The sequence below is a fragment of the Neoarius graeffei genome, chromosome 5 (genome assembly GCF_027579695.1).
Source record: "Neoarius graeffei isolate fNeoGra1 chromosome 5, fNeoGra1.pri, whole genome shotgun sequence".
NCBI lineage: Eukaryota > Metazoa > Chordata > Actinopteri > Siluriformes > Ariidae > Neoarius > Neoarius graeffei.
Genome location: NC_083573.1, coordinates 43,420,733 through 43,436,921, shown reverse-complemented (window position 1 = coordinate 43,436,921; position 16,189 = coordinate 43,420,733). Strand labels below are relative to the sequence as shown.

General features: G+C 41.7%; 1 protein-coding gene across 5 annotated transcripts in view; it reads left to right on the top strand.

Annotated features, from left to right (window-relative positions):
* Positions 1-16,189, top strand: part of nbeal2 (neurobeachin-like 2) — a 175,310-nt gene that overhangs the window by 108,733 nt on the left and 50,388 nt on the right. For all 5 annotated transcript variants that reach the window (XM_060921757.1, XM_060921755.1, XM_060921756.1 and 2 more), the window contains 4 exons: positions 4,576-4,754; positions 7,662-7,818; positions 9,094-9,237; positions 13,468-13,758. In XM_060921757.1, the coding sequence (XP_060777740.1) occupies positions 4,576-4,754; positions 7,662-7,818; positions 9,094-9,237; positions 13,468-13,758 (771 nt within the window). The remainder of the gene's footprint in view (positions 1-4,575; positions 4,755-7,661; positions 7,819-9,093; positions 9,238-13,467; positions 13,759-16,189) is intronic.

The following is a 16,189-nucleotide window of genomic DNA, read 5'->3' as shown; positions in this document are numbered from 1 at the left end:
GTGCCCCATTAGCATAGTGAACTAGACAACCCTACCTAGTGGCAGAAAGTATTTTTGCTTGTACATTTCATGTTATAGTCTGGCTTGCCAGGCTAGTGCCTCATATCCTTAATCAAAAATATCAAACATCCAAAAATCACTGGCTATTCAACGAAGAGCCTTGAACATCATACCCTGATATGCAACACAGAGTCTTTAACACAACACCCAGCTGTGCAACACATCCTTGAACATCTTCTGCAACACAGTCTGGAAATTCATAACCAGGTAGGCTATGCAACACACAGAACCTTGAATATTATACCCAGGTATAACCTATAACACAGAGCCCACCATTCTCTTAACATTACTGAACAATATACACACTTCAGATTCATGAACATGAACACTATTTATACACAAATTCTGCCCTCCGCTCCTTTTCCAGAAAATGGTCTGTGACCCTGTCATACCAGCTGGTTGTGCTTTCCAGAGACTTTACCAATTTCTGTTAGCAGCTAGCACTGCAGATCCCAATAAGGCTCAAGCTAGCCTACAACCAGATTGAGCTACAAATGAAATAAATGAGTGAATTCACGAATGATCAAACTGATAGAATGGATGAAAGTTAACGGAGCACAACGAGTAATATTTACATTTATTTACAGAGTAATGTACAGAGACATCAATGAGAAGAAACGTTTATATGAAAAGAAATTCGGACAGCACTTTGGCACACGACTACACTTTCTCGACATCCGCTAGGGACTGACTGATCATACTTCCGTGTTCCTCGCCGAAGTACCGCCCTCCTCATGTCTTTCAAACACTACCTCCAATAATCCTTTATCAGCCCGGCTTCTTGTCCCTCCCACTGTCTCGTTTAGTCCCAGAGAAGCCCGGCTTCCCTGGAAGTGACGATTTTGTTGATTTTAACCAATAACAACTAGCCGAAATTGGCTGTTCAGAGCCGTCTCATAGACTGCAACGGATACCCGGCTGCCAGTCAGTGTTGCCAGATACTGCTGACGTTTTCCATCCCAAAATATATTCAAAACCCACCAAAATGCACTTAAAACCTCCCAATCTGGCAACACTGCTGCCGGTCCATAGAGCCCATTGAAATAAGAAAGGTTACAGCCTGGCAGCAAAGGTGATTCTCGTAGCGAACTGCAAGTTCGTCAGACATCACTCAAATAAGTTACAGGATAGTTATGAACATAAATACAATCTTGGGCATATATTATGTTATGCAAGTTATTGTTTTAATGAGAATTCAACGTCGTAGACGCCGCAGTTTGGGGAGAGAATTTTAGGGGAAGCTTGGCTTCCCTTGTTGTCTCTGAGAAATCGCCCCTGGTTCTTACCATCAAATACTTTTATTCCATATTGTGTTGGGGTTTTTTTGTATTTTTTGGGGTTTTGTTTTCGAGCAGAGTTTTTATTTCGTCCTCTGTTAGTTCAGCAACACGCTTCGCCATTTTGTTTTTCTCTACTCACAGTATATGAGCTGGTAGCCTAGTAGTAGAGTAACCAATCAGAGCGTGCGATTGCTCATATCCAGTGAATGTGGGTAGAATCAATTCTTTTAGCTATTTCTGTTTCTTTTGAATACTTGATAACAAAGTGATATATCTGACTTGATGTGCTCTGCCACTTTGTTTTTCTCTACTTACGGTACATGAGCTGATATCCTAGTAGTAGAGCAGCCAATCAGAGCGTGTGATTGCTCATATCCAGTGAATGTGGATAGAATAATATCTCATAGCTTAAACGTTCACCAGCTACATGCTGATGTTTTGTCATGCACACAACCATCATGTGCTGTATTATCAACTTTGTTAGAAGTAATGATGTGCTGGCTGCAGTATAATGTATAGCACCACTCATCCTCATGTCTTTCAATGACCAAACAGCCTATTTTCCATGGCACTCTTCTCATCTAATCTGCCTTTCCAACTACAATGTCCAATTTGAACAGTTTTTCCTCTGCAGATATCTGCACATTTTTAATTTTCCCCCAGAAATCAGTTTTTACAATGATATTTAATCAATATGACATGACAGGGAGTGCGGGCGGCATGGTGGTGTAGTGGTTAGCGCTGTCGCCTCACAGCAAGAAGGTCCAGGTTCGAGCCCCGTGGCCGGCGAGGGCCTTTCTGTGCGGAGTTTGCATGTTCTCCCCGTGTCCGCGTGGGTTTCCTCCGGGTGCTCCGGTTTCCCCCACAGTCCAAAGACATGCAGGTTAGGTTAACTGGTGACTCTAAATTGACCGTAGGTGTGAATGTGAGTGTGAATGGTTGTCTGTGTCTATGTGTCAGCCCTGTGATGACCTGGCGACTTGTCCAGGGTGTACCCCGCCTTTCGCCCGTAGTCAGCTGGGATAGGCTCCAGCTTGCCTGCGACCCTGTAGAACAGGATAAAGCGGCTAGAGATAATGAGATGAGATAATGACAGGGAGTCCTGTTGTGCTTGAAAATTAGCATGGCCGTCGCTAATGACATCTGTGCTGATATTCAGCACAAACTTTATACAACAGATCTATAAACAAGAAATTAATATCAAGTAAGTGACATTTTGGACACAATATGGCCGTGTTGCGTTTATTTTTGCTCCACAAACAGAAACATGTTCCAAAGACGCCACACTCGCTTTAAAGCACGTCGGCTAGCTCACATTGATTTGTATATTCCCATTTAAGGTGCTTCCGATAAAATTAGCATCTTGTCTTTCTTTTCCTCTTCATCCGACAAGCTTTCATAGTTTAAAGCTATTACGGCCTTTCGAGTTCATAAAATCAGTGAAATTTAGTTCCCTCTGAAATTTGGTCATTGTGATGCATGTTTATTTCTGTAATATCTTTTTAAAAAAAAACCAGGTCATTCTGTGGCTGGGAAGTTATTTAATTTGAGGGGATTCCTGAGCAAATGACGTGCATGAAATCGCTTGCTTCGCGCAGTCAAGTAGACAGAGGAAGTCTGTGTGCGCATGCGCAGGTTTACCTTCTTCTTTTGGGTTTTATGGCAGCTGGCATCCACAGTGTTGCATTGCTGCCATCTACAGGTTTACCTTTGACCGTGCACTGACAGTTCCATCATTCCGTCGCTAAACATACAGCTGATCACACCGAGGTCCTTGCTGACCGCCGATATTTATTAGTTTGGTCCTGCGTTTCCTTTCCTTCGCAACATAACATCTTTTCTTCTCACTTTCTGTTACTGTAGTCAGTTTTTCATGTTTCATTCACATCCTCCATTTTTCTCTCCTGTTTCAAATTTGTATCCCACAATGCCTTGCACGAACGGGGAAAGCCCACCGCGTGATGCACGACATATAGTATCTTGAATTGGGTCATGGTGAATCAGGAAAAAATAGCGGAGAATTTAGGACCACGTGGCTCTAAATTCATTAATTGTTGAATTAAAAAAAACTAATAAAATTGGAAGTCTGTGATTCGAATTCAGTAGCTTTCGGTCCACTAAACAAAAATAATTGGGTGTCGGGGAAAATTCTTCTTATGACCTTCACTTGAAAAATCTGAACGGCAGTACAGCTTTAAGTTAAAAGTTATCTCATCTCATTATCTCTAGCCGCTTTATCCTGTTCTACAGGGTCGCAGGCAAGCTGGAGTCTATCCCAGCTGACTACGGGCGAAAGGCGGGGTACACCCTGGACAAGTCGCCAGGTCATCACAGGGCTGACACATAGACACAGACAACCATTCACACTCACACCTACGGTCAATTTAGAGTCACCAGTTAACCTAACCTGCATGTCTTTGGACTGTGGGGGAAACCGGAGCACCCGGAGGAAACCCACGCGGACACGGGGAGAACATGCAAACTCCACACAGAAAGGCCCTCGCCGGCCACGGGGCTCGAACCCGGACCTTCTTGCTGTGAGGCGACAGCGCTAACCACTACACCACCGTGCCGCCCAAGTTAAAAGTTATATTCCTGAAAATCATTTGTCATGTCTGCTGATGATGTCGCTAACACTACTGTAGTTACCTTTTCGAAGTAGGAAGTGGAGTTTTACATGACAAATGGAGTGATACACACAGTGAAACGTCCCAGTGTTGTCACTGTGAAATATTAGCACTCTTAGAACACCACTCGATCAGTCAAATTAGTGGACAGGAACTAAATGTTGTATAATCTGCTATTTCATAAGAAGATGTGGGAATGAAGTGATTGATAGTATTGGCGATGTGATGGAGCTTGGTACTGGGAGAAGGGGGCGGGCTTACTTGACTTTGACTCATGTCTTTACTGCGCAGACGTGGGCTCCAAATAACAGCAGAAAGTCCAAATTTGACAACATGGTGGAGGAATTTTGGCTTCATTTCTGTAGAATGGAACGGCATGGAGCCACGCCATATATGTTATTTTACAGTCTGTATTTGTGCATTTAATTAGCAAACTCACTCAATATACATTATTATGTTACGTTAATGAACATTTTTGTTGTTGGATCAGTTTCCAGACAAAAGAAACAGGTCTGGGTAAACATAGTGGAGCTTTGACTTGCCCTTAAACATTCAACCATTCTGTTCTTTTTCTTACTCTCTCTCTCTCTCTCTCTCTCTCTCTTTAGCAGGCACCAGAGGAAGAGTTGTGCAACTTGCTGACTAACATTGTGTTCCGAGTGCTGTGGACTGGCACAGAAGGCATGGAGGATGCAGTGTGGAGGGAGAGAGGACAGGTTTTCTCTGCCCTCACCAAATTGGGCTCTTCCTGGCAGCTTGTGCGCCCCCCGGATGATATCAAGCGCAAGTGAGAAACACATTCATTTCTCCTCTGTCAGACTACTAGCATACCACTGGGGTGTGCCTTGTGTTCGATGCCTGAAATCCTCAGAAAAGATTTGCAATACCAATCACGGGGTATCTTAAATCTCTGATAAGAAACATCTGCTTCTAGTCATACATATCATCTGTTGCAGCTGGAAGGCTGGAAAAAACAGGAAGGCCTTAAGATCAAACATAATGAATCTCCATGTTTCATCTTGTTAGAGCTTTTATGACAAATTTTACTGTTTTGTTTAATATAAATAATATTGACCTGCATGATTTAAATTCCATGTCCTATTTTTAGTCAGCTAAATGAAAGCTGTCAACAACATGTGCGTGTGTGTGTGTGTGTGTGTGTGTGTGTGTGTGTGTGTGTGTGTGTGTGTACAGTACATACAGTACAGACAATCATTTGGTTTAAAACAGTGGTGAACTGTTACTATTAGAACTGGGACTTCAGCTCAGCCAAAACTTAACCAGGCACACAAAAAAAAGCAACAGGGCAAAGGATTTTGCAAGGGATTAGCGGCAGGCTGCCAGGTCGTTCCATTGTGTGTAGTTGTCGATGTTGATTTTAAAAGTAACTCAGTAAATTACATCGGGAAATGAATACTTAAGTATGAGTGAAAAATACTGTAGCGAGTGTGCGTGGAAGAAGAGTCTGGAGACAGAAATCTTAGTTTCTCTGTCGTTAGCCTGTGCTACTTGCTCTCGATAGCACTGGCTTGACCACTTTATTAGCGTTCGCTAACACTACGATGAATGCTACACTGGATGGAAGGTGACTTCACTGCTGCGCCGACTCGCAGTTAAGCTCGCGTTGGCCTTTGAGAAGGCTGAAGGCAATCAATTTTTAGTCCCTCCCACTATAAATCAAAATCTGATTGGTTAATTCATTTGTCACTTCCTACATAAACATATACTGCCATGGCCTTCTGTCCCGGCAATGAAGTCCTAATCAATGAGTGAGCCAGTTCTAAACCCTTCTCAGCCTAGAGACAACAAACAAACAAACAAACATCAACAACAAAAAATCTCATTGGATAACTCTATTTTAATGTTTTCAGGACAGTAACCCTTTTATTTCTGAATGAGAAGAGAATAATTATAATGAAATTATGAAAGAATGAAAGAAATTAAATATAACATTTGAAATGCTGATATGTTTGAGCCTAGAAGGCCTTGACTGGTCCCTTCTGATTTAAAACATGTCTCCTAAACTATTTGACCAACTATCCTTGATGCTTGATTGAGCATCTTGGCTGTTTGACCCAATAGTTTATTTCAGCTTGTTTCATTTTCACTTGTAATGTGTGCAGTAATGTGCTTGCTTATAGGGTTTATCAATCTGGTAATTCCATTATCGTCTCATCTCATCTCATTATCTGTAGCCGCTTTATCCTGTTCTACAGGGTCGCAGGCAAGCTGGAGCCTATCCCAGCTGACTACGGGCGAAAGGCGGGGTACACCCTGGACAAGTCGCCAGGTCATCACAGGGCTGACACATAGACACAGACAACCATTCACACTCACATTCACACCTACGGTCAATTTAGAGTCACCAGTTAACCTAACCTGCATGTCTTTGGACTGTGGGGGAAACCGGAGCACCCGGAGGAAACCCACGCAGACACGGGGAGAACATGCAAACTCCACACAGAAAGGCCCTCGCCGGCCACGGGGCTCGAACCTGGACCTTCTTGCTGTGAGGCGACAGCGCTAACTACTACACCACCGTGCCACCCTCCATTATCGTTATGTTTCTAATTTTACACTAGTTCCTGTAATCGCTTACATCATAGCAGCTATAAATCATTTTTTTCTTGTGAATTTAAAGGAGAACTGAGTCATTTTTAAACTTGCTTTATTTCTTTATTAACGTGTGATTCAATTACGTTTTCGGTTTTAGTAACCTTATATCGTGACTCGTATTGGAAACTAACTGCAATTAAATATGATACTTATCGGCCTATTCGTTTTTTAGCCACGTTGAATTTAGTTCGTTTGGTCCACGGCAGGCGTCGCTTATCCGCGCGATCTTCAGAAGACTTGTGCGAGACTTCAAAACGTGAAGTGTCAGCCAGGTGTCAGTGCCGCCATTTTGAAAACTGTTTTCCAAATGAAATATTGCACAAAAACGAGTTTAAATGACGATTACTGCCTACTTTTTTCAAACTTTCCTGATCGCTATCAAAACAAACAAAACTTCCGGCTTGATTACGTCAGCATTCGAAAGAGGGCGCGCTTGTCTTTTGACAACGTTGGCAGATGTTGGTGACTTTGATTTCCGCTGTACGTTTTACTTCCGTCCTACGATGTCTCGCACAGGTCTCAGCGAATCTCGTTTGCGGCCGTTGCTTTGACATATGGACTGATATATTACAGAGCATATTTCAAACACTCAGAACTTGCTATAGCAGTGACAAAATAGCTGTCAGAAATGCATTCCTAGATTTAATAAAATGAGAGGAATAGAATTTTGGTAATAAAAAATTTGCTTTCAGTTCCCCTTTAATAAGACAAAAATTCAGCTCATCATGTTGCTGAGAAACCACAAAGCACAAATTCTTCTATCCAGAAAACGTAAACCTTTTTCAATCTGTTTACGTGGTGCATTTGCCATAGACGTCTGTATGTAAGATGTTATTAGAGGAATGATACCATATTAGAACAAGGGCATTCATGTAAACCTTAGAGCTGGAGCTTACTGTCTGTGCTGCTGTTCTAGAAAATGAATCAACACCTTCTGACCAATCGGAATCAAGCATTCACAAGTGCTGTGGTATTAAAACCAGACACTGCAAACACTATGGTTTTTTTTGCTTTAATTAATATTGATTCATTTATATTTTATTATGTTCTGTATATCGATTCTGTGTTTGTGTTTCAGTCTTTTGGAGATGATGCTGGAGTCGTCTCTTTCGGACCTACGGGACTCTCAGGGCATGGCTTTGCCTCATATTCCCTCCTTGCTTCGCCTTCTCAGACTGCTCCAGGATTTCCTGTTCGCAGAGGGCACTGACAATCAAACACTGTGGAGTGAAAAGGTACAGGATTCCACGATTTTCTGTCTGTTATATTTAGACATTATAAGGAATGTTCATATAAATGATAGAAGTGTATAATTTGTCTCTGTCAGAATGTAAGCTGTGGTTTTTTTTTTTTTGCCAGTTTTGAAACTTCATATAAAATGACCTGATCAGAAATATTTCACAGTTATTCTGTGAAATCGAGTCGTATATGAGCTGATAGCCGATGAGGCGAGTAGCACCGACTTGGCTATAAGCCATATATGACGAGATTGAGTGGAGTAACTGTTCTATTCGATCCACATTCGCTGGATTTTGAGAAACAGAGCATTTTTATTTTTTGCAAATTCGATAAATAAAAACTTTATACAAAACGTCCGACAAAATCATTTCCGCTTTGAATGTAAACAAACCAGCGAAATGACAGGAGCAATTTGTGAAAAATGATAATTAAAAAAATATATATGTTCTTACCATCAAATACTTTTATTCCATATTTTGTTGCTTTATTTGTATTTTGGGGTTTTTATTTTTGAGTAGAGTTTTTATTTCGGCCGGCACGGTGGTGTAGTGGTTAGCGCTGTCGCCTCACAGCAAGAAGGTCCAGGTTCGAGCCCCGTGGCCGGTGAGGGCCTTTCTGTGCAGAGTTTGCATGTTCTCCCCGTGTCCGCATGGGTTTCCTCCGGGTGCTCCGGTTTCCCCCACAGTCCAAAGACATGCAGGTTAGGTTAACTGGTGACTCTAAATTGACCGTAGGTGTGAATGTGAGTGTGAATGGTTGTCTGTGTCTATGTGTCAGCCCTGTGATGACCTGGCGACTTGTCCAGGGTGTACCCCGCCTTTCACCCGTAGTCAGCTGGGATAGGCTCCAGCTTGCCTGCGACCCTGTAGAACAGGATAAAGCGGCTAGAGATAATGAGATGAGATGAGTTTTTATTTCATCCTTGGCTGGTTCATGTGCTGATATCCCAGTAGTAGAGTAGCCAATCAGAGTGCGCGATTGCTCATATCCAGTGAATGTGGATAGAATAAAACAGTATATTTATTACTGCACACTGTTATCATACACTTATACACACATGCACGCACACACACACACTGCTTTGCAGAAGGTGTGTTATGAATGTCATGGTGTAGTCACTCTGTAAAGAGAAATGCTGTAACTTCCTGTTATTGCACACTGTAGTGCAGATTTCCTTGACCATTAACTGTTAATGAGTAGTGTTTCTCCTGAGTTCTGCAGATGTGCTCATTGTGGTGCGTGCATGCGTGTGTGTGTGTGTGTGTTTTCAGATCTTTGAAGGAGTGGTGAATCTGCTCGACAGGCTGCAAGCTTGGCACACTACTTCTGCAACAGCCAGTGCTACAGAGCTCAAACGGATGGCTCAGATTGGCCTGTGGATCATTACTGGATACATACAGCAGCAGAACTCACAGGTACACAATAACACACACTCCCGCACTCGAGCCCTGAATCACTGTGAACTTTCTCAAGCAGCCTGAAGTAGCTACTTGCATTTGACCTTTGGAAAGAAGATTGTTTTTGCTGGAGGAGTGGAGAGCTATTAACGGAACTAAAAGCAGTACATGTCAAACAAACGTTAATGCCAGCATTGTGATGCTCTGTTTTATTCTAGAGCTGTCTGCCTTCTTTCTGCAGCTGGAGATAGAAATAACATGCGGACACACACTTACACACATGCGTGCATGCAATTTATAATGTCTTTAATATCTACCGTTTTTACCAGGCCTTCACTCTCATGGTCGTCTTTAAATAATTTCTGAGAGCTAAATATCTTCCCAATTTAGTCATAAGTACAGAATGACCTTATGTCAAGATTTGACATTTAACATCAGCTCTTTCCTGGTATTGCATTTTAACTAAGCAGTCTTCCATTTGCTTTCCATTAATATAAACACTTTCTCTTATTCCAGTAGTGGATGGCCATATTGGTTTGGTTTTATATGATATTCCCATTATTTCTCACCATTTCACTGACCAACTGTTTCACAAATCTGTCCTGAGGAATTAGTTAATTGAATCTGTTCTCTTTCTTTAATACTAATGTGGTCATTTTTTTATTATAGTCATATTTTTCATCTCTTTAATGGCCTAAATAGGCTTAATCAGTTTGTAGCATGGGCGGCACGGTGGTGTAGTGGTTAGCGCTGTCGCCTCACAGCAAGAAGGTCCTGGGTTCGAGCCCCGGTGCCGGCGAGGGCCTTTCTGTGTGGAGTTTGCATGTTGTCCACGTGGGTTTCCTCCGGGTGCTCCGGTTTCCCCCACAGTCCAAAGACATGCAGGTTAGGTTAACTGGTGACTCTAAATTGACCGTAGGTGTGAGTGTGAATGGTTGTCTGTGTCTATGTGTCAGCCCTGTGATGACCTGGCGACTTGTCCAGGGTGTACCCCGCCTTTTGCCCGTAGTCAGCTGGGATAGGCTCCAGCTTGCCTGCGACCCTGTAGAACAGGATAAAGCGGCTAGAGATAATGAGATGAGATGAGTTTGTAACACCTAAAAGCCAACTAGGTGGTCACTTTTTATCCCTCGCTGGCCGAAAGGCCTGAAGGGGAATTATGGCGTGGCGATGTCCGTCCGTCCCGGGAAGAGTACTCACCTTCTGAAATCAACTCCTCTTACAATTTTTAGAGGAATTTCACGCAACTTGGCAGGATTCTTTGTTTTTCTACAATTCTATTGTAATTTTGTTAAATTCGGTCACATTTAACCAGAGTTACAGCCCTTTGTGAAAACTTTACCAGAGTTTTGACCCTTGATTAAATAACTTGTACTTTGACAATTTCATGAGGGTGTACGTTCTTCTGAAATCAACTCCTCTCACAATCTCTGGAGGAATTTCACCAAACTTGGCAAAAGGCTTTGTTATATGACAGTTATACGCATATTGAAATTTTGTTTAATTTGGGCAAATTTTACCAGAGTTATGCCCTTGATTATTAACAAACTTGTACTTTGGCAATTTCATCAAGGTGTGCTTGCTTTCTGAAATCAACTTCCCTCACAATTTTTATCCCGCACTGGCTGAAAGGCCCGAAGGGGGATTATGTCGTGGCGATGTCCGTCCGTCCATCCCAGGAAGGGTACTCACCTTCTGAAATCAACTCCTCTCACAATTTTTGGAGGAATTTCACGAAACTTGACAGGATTCTTTGTTATATGTTGGTAAAACATATAATATTGCAATTTCATTCATTTCAGTCACATTTTACCAGAGTTATGGCGTAGTTGCCAGCAGGGGATATTGTGTTGTCAGAGCACTGTTGTTGCCTAATTGCATATGCATTTAGGGAACTCTAACAGGGAAAAAATGCTTGATGGAAATCATTGTAATGAGTCACTCATTGCTATTTTTCAAGGCTAATACTAATTACTGATTGGGCAAGTGCTATTTAACGTTGGTAAAAAGCTAATGGTGTGATTGAAAAGAGGGTTTTCAACGAATATTAATTTACATTCAGTGGCTGATGAAACCATTTTGGGAATGTATTAAATGACAAGTCACATCATTATAAAGTTCATTTAATAAATTTAAAATGAAAAGATGTCCTTGGATACCCTTCTCTTCCTCGCCTCTGGTTCTAGCTCTGCACTCATTACTGCAACTAGTTTGAAATGACACGCAGCTCCCAAAATGCCTGGAATGCGCTTAATGAAATGAACCATGAACTTTTATAGGATTGTTGTTTCCATATGTACTCAATGTGATAGACACAGTTTCAATCCCACAGCCAAACAGAAAACATATTACTATAGGTTGTTCAATAGGAAATGTTCCTGAGTTCATTTGCATGCATGTTCTTTATACTGTAGGTCACATGCTAGAGCAGCACAAGAGGCGTCCAGAAAGACCTGAAAATGTATTGGAAGATGCTTATGATGAACCATCTCTGGTTCTCAGTAAACACATACTATATGACCAAAAGTTTTTGGATAACCCGCCTCTCGACCAGGAGGTCGCGAGTTCTACTCATGGTCGGGTCATACCAAAGACCATTATCAAAATGGTACCTACTGCCATCTGGCAAGGTATGCCACAATACAGATGCAAGTAGGGAGTCAAACTCTTATAGTTACCAAAGGGCTGGCCCCCCCCACTGTAACCCCAGTTATGTAATAGGAGAGAGGCCAAGGGCTATTGAAGCAGAGATTGGGCCTGCCCAATGTACTTCAAGGGCCTGGTTAGTACTGGGACAGGAGACTGCCTGGGAAGATCAGGTCCTGGCATGGGAAGGGACTTTTGTGGACATCTTACTGTCACCCTTGAGTGCTTGTTGAACACTCCTTTCCAGATATAGTCCTCCTTTCCTGTAAGAATAACCTCCACTCTTCTAAGAAGGCTTTCCACTAGATTTTGGATCGTGGCTGTTGGGATTTGTGCTCATTCAGCCACAAGAGCATTAGTGAGGTCAGGTGAGGATGTCTGGCATTTCATTTCATCCTGAAGGTGTTCAGTAAGGTTGAAGTTAGGGCTCTGTCCTGGCCACTTGAGTTTGTCTGCACCAACCTTGGCAAACCATATCTTCATGGCGCTTGCTTTGTGCACAGGGGCACTGTCATGCTGGAGCAGGTTGAGCCTCTTAGTTCCAGTGAATAGAAATGGGTATTTCTACAACATGCTTTACTATTGTGTGCTTCCAAATTTATGGCTATAATTTTTTTTTTTTTTTTTTTTGGGGGGGATACATACAGGTATGAAGGTTATGGTGTATCTTAAGTGCAAGCAATAAGGGTTTGAAATTAACTTTTTAATCCACTTGTCCAGTCGGACAAGCAGCAAGATTTTTCACTTGTCCTGACCATAACCTTTTTATTACTATGTATTTACTATTTCATTGAAAGGAAAGTGGTTAACAAAGTTTATCAGAAAGCAGGTGTAGTTATGATAATCATTATGCTTTAATGATTTATAATTTTCAGTAAAACTCAAACTTTAATTGTACCAATAAACAAAAACACCCCTTTATGGTGGCATGTGTTGTTTTAACCCATTACCTGCAATTTTAAGAGTTGTGATTGTCGTCTTTTTCATTTTTATTTTGACAAAATGAAACCGAAAGAAAACAAGTTGGACATGATAAGGGTGACAGAATCACATTGTGAATGAAAACAGTGAGTTCAGCGGTGTGATAAAATTCCCGCAAAATATTTTATGGCATTTGTGATTGTTAAGATGAACTATACAAAAGAAAAATACAATAAATGATCAAAAGAAATGAAGATTCACCACAGATATTAATTTTATTGAGGTATTTGATCACCATTACTCTGATTTTGTGAATTCAAAGTCTAATAATCTATAATTAGACATTACGATGTGGTTATTTTTACACATGCATCTGCAGTACTTGGCTTCCCCGGAATTTCGTAAACAGTAACACGGCCGGATCACTGAGGTGATTGAACTGATTTTGTTGGAACTTTTATTGATGTAGCTCTTGAATGATTACTATAAAAATGGTGATTTTCAACAAATATTCAACTTGTCTCATCGGACAGGCAGATGCAGATTTAATTTGTCCGGACCAAACATTTGGTTGTCCTGGACAGTCGGACTACCGTTAATGTCAAGCCCTGGCAATGCTTTATGTGACTGTATATGTTTACAATTATGTTTATTCTACATCTACACGGTACGTGTGCACAGGTGTGTGAGATGGCATGCGTGAAGCTACGCAGTCTGCTGCAGACTGTGTTGTGTCTCTCATGGGAGGAGGTGTGTTTCCTGTTGGGTCGTCTGGGAGCCAATGTGTGGCCTGCAGAAGGCATGTCTCTGACAGCGCCAGTGGTGCGCACTCTCCTGGACCAGCATGCTGACCCAACCAAGCTGCAACAGCTTCTACCCAGCCTGCCCCCGACCAACGGCAGCACCACCTTCGCCCAGGATCTGCAGTCCTACTGTAACACAGCTGAGTGGCAGCACTTCTACTGCAACCATGTGAGTACATACACAAATAGAGACTGAAATTAGCTTTCCTGTGGCAGAAATGTCTCCTTACAGAAATCTTCACCAGATAAACTAGTATGATTTTCTTTGTTAATTAAATAAGATGACGTGTTGTAATTAATTTATTATTAGCCTTAGATTATGTACATTATCCACCACATGCCTCTATTACTATAGAAATGACAACGTCTTAAAACGTGTGATTTGAACTACAGTTAAAAAGAGTAATCAACAACTGTGATTTTTCAGATTCAAATGTTCAAAAACACTTTGGTATAATTTGGTATATATTATTAGGATTGCATGAGTGCTCTACGTTTTTCAAAGCAAAATGCAAAGAAATATATTAGGGATCAAATAGCTGTACACTAATGCTGTGTATACCGTATTTAGTCAGGTTCTTTTGTTTTAATAAACGTAAAATAAAATAATTTTAATAAACATCTTTTTTTTAAGATTATTATTTTTGTTTATTTTTACAGTTAACATCAATCCTAAGTTGTCTTCAGTTCACATGTAACACATTAGTCTTTACTCATTTTCAAATGAATGAAGACCTCTGCCTGATTTAACTGGGCAAATAATTCACACAGTGGACATGGGTTTGTTTTAAGAGGAGGATACTGATCATGTACCCGTGTGGGAAATAAGGAATTTTAAGCCGACTGTCAGAGGACAGACAAGTCTGAAATGTTGTCTGTCCATCCAAGTTTCAGCCTGTCCGAATGACGGGCCAAAGGCCCGGAACAATGCAGCTGTGGGTACAAGGCCTGCCGTACGGCCCCGGAAGCTGAAGGGCTTTAGATGCCTGGAGATGGCTTCTCAGTTATTTCCAGGCACATTTTTATGATCTTCAAAACGCCAAATTATACTAGACATTAGTTGCTGACTGGATCAATTAGATACTGTCAACCCTAAAACACTAATTCAGCTGCATCGTGCAATAAAAATAACAGTGAATACTGAGTTTATTATTATTGTCCTATTTAGGTGGGGTTTACATTAGACCGTATCAGCGGATCATCAGATTAACGTTTTTAAAAACGATTAGCGTGCACACAGCAACGCCAATACACGATTCGCGTGCACACAGCAACGCCAATACACGGATACGCTAATCACATGACTAATTCGGCACGTAAGTTGAAATGTGTCAGTGCGGCTCATCGCTTCCTCCTCAGCGGCTGCGCTCCAAATCACTCCGCCCTGAACAGCGAGTGCCCTCTGGAGGGTGCGCACTCCGGCCCTGCTCAGCTCACAGAGTGCACGAGCAGTGATTCGGGACTGAGCCGCTGTGCGCAAGTCACTTACCACTTGCAAGTGGAAGGATGGCAAGCCTAAAGACCATCATAACTACACAATGGGCAGTATTTGCATCAGTATTTGCAGTATTTTCATACTTTTATACTCTTTAATGAAAGGTGATACAAGGCGGAAGTCCGCGCCGTTTTTCAGCAGTCGCGTCACATGACCAACGCCAGCGAATCAGGAAGGTGGATGTCACAGAGACGTTGTCCAATGACGACGCCAGCTAGATCTCAGCACAGCGTATCCGCGTATTCTCAATGTTTACACAGCACCGGATCAGACACGATCTGGATTGAATACGTGGACCCTGGCGGATTCCCGTTTCCCGGCGTTTCCAGGCGTTTTAATGTAAACGGACAGTGCATCCGCGAAGAAAACGAGACAGATACGGTCTAATGTAAACTTGGCCTTAATGTGCCACTCAGGGAGAGGGAGATGCCTGTAAATTTTGGCAGGGTGAGGACCTTTGGTGGCCATGTTATGAATTTTTAAATCCCTGTACACGCGAGCGGCTGGAGCTAGGGCTCGTGCTAAAACTTTCTGCGATCCACCATGGATTGAGAGATAGGAGGGGCTTAGCCCCAGGAGTGTGTTCAGTAATGCGCGCGCGTGCCGAAATTTTTTTTATTGCTCCTACATAGGCTTCGTCAATTATTCATTATTTGAAGAACATTTATCAGAATCTGTTATCTGGATCACTTTCTTTTTCTACCCTGCTATTTCTCTCCTAAGTCTTCAGGATATCTTCTTTATATTAACAAAATAAGTCTAAATCATTTCATTAGAGGCTGGGGCTATGTTTATGAAGAAAGATGTTTGCAAATATCTCCATCAATGCATTTGGTAAAAATTAATTAGGTTACATTCCAAATAAAGCTATTTATTTCAGTCTGATGCACTGAACGGGAGACAACATAATGGTGTGGTGCTTTATTTAGTTAGTTTAGTTACAACTAGCTTAGTTCAAAATCCTAGTGAAATCTGACAATACAGACAAATATGAATGTTCCTCAGACATTTATTCTGCCAAATGAGAATACAGTATACCTCAACCCTTTGGGGGACACTTAGTTTTCAGAGCAGATATCAAACAAATAAATAAGCTTAAACTGAT